Source organism: Arachis hypogaea, chromosome 10 (genome assembly GCF_003086295.3).
Source record: "Arachis hypogaea cultivar Tifrunner chromosome 10, arahy.Tifrunner.gnm2.J5K5, whole genome shotgun sequence".
NCBI lineage: Eukaryota > Viridiplantae > Streptophyta > Magnoliopsida > Fabales > Fabaceae > Arachis > Arachis hypogaea.
Genome location: NC_092045.1, coordinates 29,743,923 through 29,756,547, shown reverse-complemented (window position 1 = coordinate 29,756,547; position 12,625 = coordinate 29,743,923). Strand labels below are relative to the sequence as shown.

General features: G+C 35.7%; 1 protein-coding gene and 1 non-coding gene across 2 annotated transcripts; both read right to left on the bottom strand.

The window, feature by feature from the left end:
• Nucleotides 1–1,362: 1,362 nt before the first annotated feature.
• LOC112719149 (small nucleolar RNA R71) lies at nt 1,363–1,470 on the bottom strand. Its single transcript, XR_003161463.1, has one exon. It is a non-coding gene; the product is annotated as a small nucleolar RNA R71 (small nucleolar RNA).
• Nucleotides 1,471–9,263: 7,793 nt separating this feature from the next.
• LOC112715483 (CCG-binding protein 1) lies at nt 9,264–11,394 on the bottom strand. Its single transcript, XM_025767255.2, has 3 exons — nt 10,603–11,394; nt 10,451–10,524; nt 9,264–9,838 (listed from the first exon to the last, which is right to left on the bottom strand). The coding sequence occupies exons 1-3, from the start codon at nt 10,829–10,831 to the stop codon at nt 9,527–9,529; spliced, it is 615 nt and encodes a 204-aa protein (XP_025623040.1). The 5' UTR covers nt 10,832–11,394; the 3' UTR covers nt 9,264–9,526.
• Nucleotides 11,395–12,625: the final 1,231 nt, after the last annotated feature.

Genomic DNA, 12,625 nt, shown 5'->3' with positions numbered 1-12,625 from the left:
AATTTTAAAAATCTTATCTTTTCAAAACTTTTTCAAAAATCAAATCTTTTTCATTTTTTTCTTACTTTTTTTCAAAAATTTTTAATTTGAATTTTAAAATTTTTTTCTTATCTTTATTTCATGTTTTTCAAAAACTTTACTAACAATTAATGTGATTGATTCAAAAATTTGAAGTTTGTTATTTTCTTATTAAGAAAGGTTCAATCTTTAAATTCTAGAATCATATCTTTTAGTTTCTTGTTAGTCAAGTAATCAATTTTGATTTTAAAAATCAAATCTTTTCAAAATATTTTTTTCCATCATATCTTTTTAATTAAATCTTTTTCAATGATATCTTTTTATCTTTTTTAAAAATTTGATTTTAAAATGTCTTTTCCAACTTCTTATCTTTTCAAAATTGATTTTCAAATCTTCTTCAACTAACTAGTTGACTTTTTGTTTGTATTAACTATATCTTATCTTTTTCAAAACCACCTAACTACTTTCCTCTCTCTAATTTTCGAAAATTACCTCCCTCTTTTTCAAAATTCTTTTAATTAACTAGTTGTTTTAAATTTTAATTTTTAATTTTAATTCTTCTTTTAATTTTCGAAAATCACTAACCCTTTTTCAAAATTAATTTTCGAATTCTTTCCCTCTCATCTCATTCTATTTATTTATTTATTTACTAACACTTCTCTTCATCTCAAAGAATCTGAACCTATCTTCAACGTTGTGTTTGGATTCTTACCTTTTCCTTCTTCTATTCCCTTTTTCTTCTACCAATATAAAGGAATCTCTCTACTGTGGTAAAGAGGATCCCTATTATTGTTTTCTGTTCTCTTTTTTTTTCATATGAGCAGGAGCAAGGACAAGAATATTCTTGTTGAAGCAGATCCTGAACCTGAAAGGACTCTAAAGAGGAAACTAAGAGAAGCTAAATTACAACAATCCAGAGACAATCTTACAGAAATTTTTGAAAAGGAAGAAGAGATGGCAGCCGAAAATAATAATACAAGAAGGATGCTTGGTGATTACACATCTACTTCCAAGTTTGATGGAAGAAGCATCTCAATCCCTGCCATTGGAGCAAACAATTTTGAGCTGAAACCTCAATTAGTTGCTCTAATGCAACAGAACTGCAAGTTTTATGGACTTCTATCAGAAGATCCCTACCAGTTTTTAACTGAGTTCTTGCAGATCTATGGGACTGTTAAGACTAATGGAGTAGATCCTGAAGTCTACAGGCTCATGCTTTTTCCTTTTGTTGTAAGAGACAGAGCTAGAATATGGTTGGACTCACAGCCTAAAGATAGCCTGGACTCATGGGATAAGCTGGTCGCGGCCTTCTTGGCTAAGTTCTTTCCTCCTCAAAAGTTGAGCAAGCTTAGAGTGGATGTTCAGACTTTCAAACAAAAAGATGGTGAATCCCTCTATGAAGCTTGGGAAAGATACAAGCAGATGACCAAAAGGTGTCCTTCTGACATGCTTTCAGAGTGGACTATTCTAGATATATTCTATTATGGTCTATCTGAGTTCTCTAAGATGTCACTGGACCATTCTGCAGGTGGATCCACATGTTAGTGAATGTTAAAGACCTTTACATCCCTGTTGATTTTATAAGCTTAGACCCTAGGAAGGAGGAGGATGAATGCATCATCCTTGGAAGACCTTTCCTAGCCACAACAGGAGTTGTAATAGATGTTAACAGAGGAGAATTAGTCCTTCAATTGAATGGGGACTACCTTGTGTTTAAGACCCAAGGGTGTTCTTCTGTATACATGGAGAGGAAGCATGAAAAGCTTCTCTCAGTACAGAGTCAAACAAAGCCCCCACAATCAAACTCTAAGTTTGGTGTTGGGAGGCCACAGCGAAACTCCAAGTTTGGTGTTGAATCGCACATCCAAACTCTAAGTTTGGTGTTGGGAGTCTACAACATTGACCTGATCACCTGTGAGGCTCCATGAGAGCCCATTGTCAAGCTATTGACATTAAAGAAGCGCTTATTGGGAGGCAACCCAATTTTTATTTATCTAATTTTATTTTTATTTTATTGTTTCTTTATGTTTTATTAGGGTCATGATCATGTGGAGTCACAAAATAAATACTAAAATTAAAAACAGAATCAAAAACAGTAGAAGAAACAGCACACCCTGGAGGAAGGGCTTACTGGCGTTTAAACGCCAGTAAGGAGCATCTGGCTGGCGTTCAACACCAGAACAGAGCATGGATCTGGCGTTGAACGCCAGAAACATGCAGCAATCTGGCGTTTAAACGCCAGGATTGCACACTGAGGAAAGCTGGCGTTCAACGCCAGAAACATGCTGTAGACTAGCGTTGAATGCCCAAAACAAGCATGAAGCTGGCGTCCAACGCCAGAAACAAGTATCAATCTGGAATTGAATGCCAGGATTGCATGCAGAGGGCGTTTTACATGCCTCATTGGTGCAGGGATGATAATCCTTAACACCTCAGGATCTGTGGACCCCACAGGATCATCTCAGGATCTGTGGACCCCACAGGATCCCCACCTACCTCAACTCACCTTCTCTCCTCTTCACACAATCCAATAACACTCTTCCCCAAAAAAAAACCCTTCACCAATCACCTCAATCTCTCTTCCCCATCACCTCTCCACCACTCACATCCATCCACTCTTCCCCATAAACCCCACCTACCTTCAAAATTCAAAATCCTTTTTCCCACCCAACCCACCCAATATGGCCGAACCTTAACCCCTCTCCCTCCACTATATAAACCCCTCCATTCTTCTTCTTTTTCACACAACACAACCCTCTCTTCTCCTCCTTGGCCGAAACACAACCCTCTCTTCCTCTCCTTCAGATCTTCTTCTTCTTCATCTATTCTTTCTTCTCTTGCTCGAGGGCGAGCAATATTCTAAGTTTGGTGTGATAACAGCAGAGCTTTTTTGTTTTTCCATAACCACCTATGGCACCTAAGGCCGGAGAAACCTCTAGAAAAGGGAAAGGGAAGACAAAAGCTTCCACCTCCGAGTCATGGGAGATGGAGAGATTTATCTCCAAAGCCCATCAAGACCACTTTTATGAAGTTGTAGCCAAGAAGAAGGTGATCCCCAAGGTCCCTTTCAAACTTAAGAAAAATAAGTATCCGGAGATCCGACATGAAATCCAAAGAAGAGGTTAGGAAGTTCTGACCAACCCCATTCAACAAGTCGGAATCTTAATAGTTCAAGAGTTCTATGCCAATGCATGGATCACTAGGAACCATGATCAAAGTGTGAACCCGAATCCAAAGAATTATCTTACAATGGTTCGGGGGAAATACTTAGATTTCAGTCCGGAAAATATGAGGTTGGCATTCAACTTGCCCATGATGCAAGGAGATGCACACCCCTACAGTAGAAGGGTCAACTTTGATCAAAGGTAAGACCAAGTCCTTATGGACATATGTGTAGAAGGAGCTCAATGGAAAAGAGACTCCAAAGGCAAGTCGGTTCAATTAAGAAGACTGGACCTCAAGCTTGTGGCTAGAGGATGGTTGGAGTTCATCCAACGCTCCATCATCCCCACTAGCAACCGATCTGAAGTTACTGTAGATCAGGCCATCATGATTCATAGCATCATGAATGGAGAGGAAGTAGTAGTTCATGAAGTCATCTCCCTTGAATTCTACAAAATAGCCAAAAAGTCCTCCACCATGGCAAGGCTAGCTTTTCCTCATCTTATTTGCCATCTATGTTACTCAGCTGGAGTTATCATAGAAGGAGACATCCCCGTTGAGGAGGATAAGCCCATCACTAAGAAGAGGATGGAGCAAACAAGAGAGCCCACTCATAGATTCCAAGAGACGCATGAGGAAGCTCATCACCAAGAAATCCCGAAGATGCCTCAAGGGATGCACTTTCCTCCCAACAACTATTGGGAACAACTCAACACTTCTCTAGAAGATTTGAGTTACAATATGGATCAATTAAGGGTGGAACATCAAGAGCACTCCATCATTCTCCATGAAATGAGAGAAGATCAAAGAGCAATAAGGGAGGAGCAACAAAGGCAAGGAAGAGACATAGAAGAGCTCAAGGACATCATTGGTTCTTCAAGAAGAAAGCGCCACCATCACTAAGGTGGACTCATTTCTTGTTCTTATTTCTCTATTGTTTTTTCTTTTTCGGTTTTTATGCTATATGTTTGTTTATGTTTTATGTCTCTACTTCATGATCATTAGTATATAGTAACTATGTCTTAAGGCTATGAATAATTCCATGAATCTTTCACCTCTCTTAAATGAAAAATGTTCCTAATTCAAAAGAACAAGAAGTACATGAGTTTCGAATTTATCCTTGAAATTAGTTTAATTATATTGATGTGGTGACAATACTTTTTGTTTTCTGAATGAATGCTTGAACAGTGCATTTTTTTATCTTGTTATTTATGAATGTTAAAATTGTTGGCTCTTGAAAGAATGATGAACAAAGAGAAATGTTATTGATAATCTAAAAAATCATAAATTTGATTCTTGAAGCAAGAAAAAGCAGTGAATAGCAAAAGCTTGCGAAAAAAAATATACAGAAAGAAAAAAAAGCAAGCAGAAAAAGCCAATAGCCCTTAAAACTAAAAAGCAAGGGTAAAAAGGATCCAAGGCTTTGAGCATCAATGGATAGGAGGGCCCAAGGAAATAAAATCCAGGCCTAACGACTAAATTAAGCTGTCCCTAACCATGTGCTTGTGGCATACAGGTCTAAGTGAAAAGCTTGAGATTGAGTGGTTAAAGTCGTGATCCAAAGCAAAAAGAGTGTGCTTAAGAGCTCTGGACACCTCTAACTAGGGACTTTAGCAAAGCTGAGTCACAATCTGAAAAGGTTCACCCAGTTATGTGTCTGTGGCATTTATGTATTTGGTGGTAATACTAGAAAACAAAGTGCTTAGGGCCACGGCCAAGACTCATAAAACTAGCTGTGTTCAAGAATCAACATACTTAACTAGGAGAATCAATCACACTATCCAAAATTCTGAGTTCCTATAGATGCCAATCATTCTAAACTTCAAAGGAGAAAGTGAGATGCCAAAACTGTTCAGAAGCAAAAAGCTAAAGTCCCGCTCATCTAATTAGAACTAATATTCATTGATATTTTGGATTTATAGTATATTCTCTTCTTTTTATCCTAATTGATTTTCAGTTGCTTGGGGACAAGCAACAATTTAAGTTTGGTGTTGTGATGAGCGGATAATTTATACGCTTTTTGGCATTATTTTTAGATAGTTTTTAGTAGGATCTAGCTACTTTTAGGGATGTTTTTATTAGTTTTTATGTAAAATTTATATTTCTGGACTTTACTATGAGTTTGTGTATTTTTCTGTGATTTCAGGTATTTTCTGGCTGAAATTGAGGGACCTGAGCAAAACTCTGATAAAAGGCTGTGAAAGGACTGCTGATGCTGTTGGATTCTGACCTCCCTGCACTCGAAATGGATTTTCTTGAGCTACAAAACTTCAAATGGCGCGCTCTCAATGGCGTTGGAAAGTAGACATCCAGAGCTTTCCAGCAATATATAATAGTTCATACTTTATTCGAGATTAGACGACGCAAACTGGAGCTCAACGCCAGTTCCATGTTGCATCCTGGAGTCAAACGCCAGAAATACGTCACGAACCAGAGTTGAATGCCAAAAACACGTTACAACGTGGCGTTCGACTCCAAGAGAAGCCTCTGCACGTGTAAAGCTCAAGCTCAACCCAAGTACACACCAAGTGGGCCCCAGAAGTGGATTTTTGCATCAATTACTTACTTATGTAAGCCCTAGTAGCTAGTCTAGTATAAATAAGACTTTTTTTCTATTGTATTTTCATCTTTGGATTATTTTTGGATTACCTTATGATCCTTTGATCACGTTCAAGGGGGCTGGCCATTCGGCCATGCCTGGACCATCACTTATGTATTTTCAACGGTGGAGTTTCTACACACCATAGATTAAGGGTGTGGAGCTCTGTTGTAGCTCGAGTTTTAATGCAATTACTACTATTTTCTATTCAATTCAGCTTATTCTTATTCTAAGATATTCGTTGCACAAGTAGCTGAAACATACTTCAAGGATATCTTCATATCGATTGACCAAGCTAATCCGGCACATTCATTCAAAAAATTTGAAACCAAAGTTTCAGCAACCATGAACAGAAAATTAACTAGACCGGTCAGTTTTGATGTAGAAAAACATGCGGTCTTTAGTGTTCACCCCCAAAATGCTCCTAGCGATGATGGGTTTATGGCTAAATTCTTTTAATTCTATTGAAGTTTAGTAGGGGAGAATGTTTTTAAGGCTGTCTGCAGTTTTTTTGTCAGTGATAGATTACTCAAGAGCTTCAACCATACACAAATATGTCTCATTCCTAAGATTTCTGATACAAAGGATATGACACAGGTTAGACCCATCAGTCTTTCAGTTGTGTATAAGATATTTCTAAAGTTCTAGTCCATCGGCTACGAAAATTTATGACTTCATTGATCAACCCTAATTAGAGGGCCTTCATTAAGGGTAGATTGATTTCAGACAATGTCTTAGTCGCTCATGAATGTATGCACTATCTAAAGGCAAAAAAGAAGGGCATATTGACTGAAATGGCTGTTAAATTGGATATGAGTAAAGCCTATGATTGTGTTGAATGGCATTTCCTTTAATGGATTGGTTAGATACAGGAGGTGCTAACTATAGTTTCTTACTCTGTCGTTGTTGAAGGTCAACCTTTTGGTTTTTTTTTTAAACCAAATAGAGCTATCCGTCAAGGAGACCCTCTATCTCCCTACCTTTTTCTTTTATGTGCAGAAGGATTATCCTTTTTGCTAAACAAAAGAGAGCAAAACGGTCTCATTGAAGGTATTCAGATCAACCAAAGATGTCCTAATGTTAATCATTTATTGTTTGCGGATGACTCAATCCTTTTTTGCAAAGCGTCAGAAAATAATTGTAAAAATATTCACAGTTTTCTTCAGTCATACAAGGGTTCAGTGGTCAAAAAGTTAATTTGCATAAATCAGCTAAATTCTTTAGTAATAATATTCCTCTTTCTGCTCGATTACTACTGACTCAGAAATTGAAAATTTCTCATATTGGTGCACAAAATAAATATTTGGGTCTTCCATCTACAGTCCAAAAATAAAAAAAGCCACCTTTGGAGAAATCAAGGACAAGGTGAGAAAGCAAGTTCATGGATGGAAAAGAAAACTTCTCTCCTCTGCAGGCAGGCATGTTTTAATCAAAGTTGTTGGGGAAACTATCCCAATTTATTCATTATCATGTTTCTGTCTTTCTGACACTTTAATTAGGGAGATTCACAATATACTCTCCCAATTTTAGTGGGGTCAAAAAAGTATAGGGCGAAAAATGGTATGGGTTAGTTGAGATACTATGACAAGACCGAAATTGGAAGGTGGACTAGCTTTTAAGGACCTAGGGGCTCAAAATTTGGCGCTATTAGCAAAATAATGTTGGAAAGTTATCTCTCAGACACAATCACTCATATCTAGACTCCTCAAAAGTAAAAATTTTCGATATAGTTCTATAATAAATGCAGATATCGGAGCAGTACCTTCGTGGGGGTGGCGTAACATATTGGAAGGACATAAGGCTGTTGAAAAAGGGCTGGTTTGGCGAGTTGGTGATGAGTCCAGTATCCAAATCTTCAGCGATTCTTGCCTTGTCCCTCCACATCCTTGTGTTGTCCCTCCATCTAAAACTTCCAATATGCAAAATCAACCACTATTAATGGTCAAGGACTTAATACTTTCTAATGGTCTGTGGAATCAAACTCTAATTAGAAGCATTTTTTCTTAGGGTACTAGTCAGTGTGTGCCAGCAACAACAATTAGAGATGGAAAAGATAAAATTTATTAGGCCCTTAATAAAAGTGGTTTGTATAAAATGAGTACTGGGTATCGTGTGGCTTATGGTTCTCGCATCCTCCCATCGAATTTTGCCAGAAATTATGAGACAACGAAATTTATGGCGAGAACTATGAAAGTTGAAAATCCTAACGAAGATTAAGATTTTTCTCTAGAGGGGCTTCCGTGAAAAGCTTTCAGTGCTACAAAAGTTTTATCATCGCATCCCATCGATTTAACCCACCTACCAAAGATGCTTATAATTCCTAGAAACAATCAATTATTGCATCTTCTATTGTGAAAAATCAAAGGAGATTTGGTCAAAAATAGACTTACCGGTTGTTAGAAGGGATATCGTAAACTTTGATTTCTATGTTGAGTGAAACTTGAAAATAGAGGTCTTGCGTATCCAACTTAATAGCTCCTCTCAAAGGATGATAATAGTGATTTTGAGCTGGTCCTTATGGAAGGTTAGGAACATGATCATCTTTGATAATGTATTAACTAGTGTAGAAGAGATAATGGCATCGACTTTGAAGCTACAGAAGAAATTTCAACAAATCTCCAATTCCTAATTGATGAGCATTTTACTTTTTTATTTCTCTTACTAGATTATTACGTGATGTTATCTCTACAGTAAAAAAAAAAAAAAAAAAAAAAAAAAAAAAAAAAAAAAACAAGCATCTGAGTGATAAATTTCACATTGAATTTCAAATAAAATTATATGATTTTTCAAATAAAATTATATGATTTCACAAATACTTATATGATATTTTGTAAAACCCAAAAGAAATTAAACTAAAATCAAACACATTAAAGATATAATTTTTTAACTTTTAAAAATAATTAAAATATGTAATTAATTAATAACAACTCTTTTTATATGGTTACCAATAATATTTAGTGTATGAATAATTTTTTCTGCAATTGTCAATAGTATTTATTTAAATCGAACACATCAAAATACGTAAATTTTATATTTGTTCTAAAAAATCCCTAAAAATGTCTCTTATTCTTGTCAATTTTCCCAATTTTTAAGTGCAACTTAAATTTCTAACCTCCAAGAAATTTATGTAACTTGAAATTAAGCATATAACCTCGCCGTCATTTATTAACAAAATGTTCATTCTCCTTCGAGGACTTTACTGAATAAATCTAAATTAAGTCCTACAAACTTATCAGTTATCAGTAAAGTCACACGAGTCTTTTATATGATTCACACAAGGACCCCACCGACCAAAACAAAAAAGAAAAAAGAACAAGGCCCCCGTTGATGGATATAAAAACTAAAAGAGTGAACAAGAATGAATAGTTTGAAGTTTGCACTGAACACTTTTTAAGTTTGAAACTAGATTTAGGGACTAAAAAGGAATGAATGAAGTCTGAAAGACGAAAAATTTTTAACCATGCAGCAATTGAAAAGCAAAATATAGGCACATGAACCAATAGTATATTAACAATAGCGGAATGCTGTAAATGCAATTCCAAACTAACAGTTCTTTATACATAACACATTTCATATTTCAACAATAAACTCTGCACACAATCCTTGTCAAAACATTAAAATGAAACCTTATTAATCTATATTATCACAATCTCAACAAAATTTATATACCCTTTAACATTGAGGGTACTCCCAAGGCCAGCCCACTAATTAGGTATTAAACATTAATCAATAATCACTAATTAATCATCAATCTGTTTGATGATCAGGTGCAGGAGAATACCAAGCAGGGAACTTTCCTTTGCTTCTGAGAAGCCTTGTAAATGGTGAATCAGGCATTCTACCTTGCTCCTCTTCCAATAATTCATCAGCTGATTTTGGTAACCCATCTGGTATAGGACAGTGTCTATCTTCCTCCTCAGATTTCACATTCTTGGCCCAATTGACACCGTTCTTCTTCAGATTGTGCATTATTGCAATGCCATGCAAACATCCTATTAAGGATTTTACGCCACCGGTTTGGAGAATCAACCTCTCTATGTCTTCCTTTGGTGACTCTTTCTGTTAAAAAAAAAATAGTGTTACATTAGTTAGTTAGTTCTACTATGCATCTCCCCTTATGAATATCATATGTACATTTTTTTTTAATTATAAAAGCACAAGATGGGACAATGAAACTCAAATCAAGTATCAAGAAGACTTCATAATGACCTAATATGGCTTGTATTTCAAAAAGATTCACTGACAAAACACATGCCACCTAAAAACAAACAGTTATCATCTGAGATTTGATGTACAGTAATAGCAAAGTGGAGATGGCCGAGTTGGTCTAAGGCGCCAGATTAAGGTTCTGGTCCGAAAGGGCGTGGGTTCAAATCTCTTCTCCACACAAATTTTATAGCTTTTGTTTCATTGGCAAAGTTTAAACCAAAGCTGTCTTTTGTTTTCTCTTATTTATTTTGGTCATGTTTCATACCACATAAATTTGGACTTCCTGAAGAAAACTATAGCCTTTTCTCAGGGAAAAAAAAAAACCTTATATACCTTACTTCTAAACTTCGTATATAAAATTGATCAACATTAAAAGATTAAAAAAAGAATAAAAAAGAAATAAAAGGAGCTAAGTCAAACAAATAGAGGATAATGGCAGAAGTTGCAGAAATAAGAACAAACCTCAAGATCTTTGAGCTCAAAATACGCTTGCCAGCAACTATAGGATTCGTCACCTTCAAGCGTTGAGCAATAATCTGCACATCACAAAACATGAAGGATTTGGAAACGAACGAAAGGTTGAAGAAAGAGAAGAGAAAGATGTTGGTACGTACCAGCGAGGTCTTTCTCAGATTTTTGGATCAGAGGAGGGTCTTTGACGGCCCTCTCAAACTTGGTTCGGCTAAAAGGTTCAAGCTTTGGGATGTTAGACTCGTTCTTCTTCGATGAACAACAGATCGTGGAACCAAATCTCACTGTCGAATGAGTTCTGTTGTGACGATGAACATCTCTTGCGTCGAGAAGCAGGGGCGTAGAACTGGTTCGAATCAGTGCTGATTTCATCCTTCCTTGTAACGTTTCGGATTGATTTAATAAAAAAAATCTGGGTTTGGATAACGTTCTTCTTCTTCTTCTTCAAAGGAGATTGATCGATGCAGGAAAAAGCATAGGCACCGTTAAATAATACTGTGATATTCTGTGGGAGCTTTTTCTTTTATGGATAAGGATGAAAAATATATTATTTTAGATTTAGATATTTATTAAGAGAGAGAGAGTGTGTATATTACTGGGTGTGCGTGTGTGGAAGTTTGATTAATTTGGTTCGTTGGATGATAATTTTGATTTTTTGGGGAAGATGTTGAGCGTTGATTGGTGAAATGGTGAATAGTCTTTTGGCTAAAGTGGGACCACGATTTTGAACTTTTTAATTAGTGATTTTAATAGTAAGTGATTGAGTTTAAGTGGGGCCCAGTTGTGGAATATAGTGGTGTTTGGATGTGAGGTGTTTTGGGTGCATTGGGCTGTTTGTAGAAGGTGGCAAACGAAAACAACTGCGGCGGGATTTTGAGTCGTCTTGTGGAAGTAAGACCTTGTCTTGTGCCCATGGGAATGGAACTGGATATTCTAGTTGAGATTGGGATTGGTATTGGGATTTAGAGAGGGGTGTTTAGGCGTCTGATGAAATTGGGTTTGAAATAATTTAGAGATTTGAAATATATATCAAGTTTATTTGTTATATTCGAATTGGTTTTTAGATTCGATAAAATTTACATATTTTTGGGCTAAAATTATACCAGATAAAAATTAGACCGTTATTATTATATTACTTTGATACTTTTTGTAAGTTAGTATGTAAAAATATTCAAATTTTTAAGATCAATTATTATTGGATATAGTAAAATTTACTTAAAAAATATTACAAAAACTGACTCTTTTCTAAAATTAAAACATAACCACAATTAATAAGAATATTGTCTAATAATACTAAATATTTAAGTCAATACAAATAAGTGAATAACACAATGTTATGCATTAGTCTAAAGTCTTATGTATTCTAAACATAAAATATTAACTTATAGTCTTATAATTACTAATAACACAAAATATTAAGATTTAAAATACTTAAATTTCACATAAAAATAGCCATTATCCATCAATAGCCATTAATAATATTGTCAACTTATTTCTTGTGATGTGAATACATGAGTGAAACTTACAAAACATATAAAATTACTCCTTTTTCATATAAAAGATTATTACTTGAAATAAACACAAGTAATAATTTAGAAATTAGTAAAAAATCAGAAAAAAACAAAACAAGTAATCAATAAACACATCAATAATAAAAAACAATTCAAAACAAAAATCAGCTAAACAAATCAGTAAATACACATTAACATCCACACTTAATCAGAGTTCTAATAATAAAAATCAACACTCACATCCCTAAATTCACAAATTCTGATAATCAAAATTCCTAATTTCTAATGAGAATATTAATTAAATAATAAAATTAATTACTTGCCTAAAGAGAAGACCGAAGAAGAGAGCGGAGCAGAAGGAGCGGGACTAGCAGATCAAAGAAATGGCGGGATAGTAATAGAGAAGAAGACGACCAGACCAAGCACAAAAGCGTCACATCACTGAGAAATAGGACAGCACCGTAGGTCTTCACCGTCGTCAGTTAAACGAGGAGTTTTATCGGTGACTGGGGTGAGACACAGAGGGCTAAAAAGACCAGAACGGGAGGAGGAGGTGACTACGTGGTGAGTGCTTGCTGGGAGTGCCTCTTACGTAACTGCATGCTGAGAGATTAAGAGTGGGCCGTGGGAAGAGAAGACGAGGTCAGGGGTCACC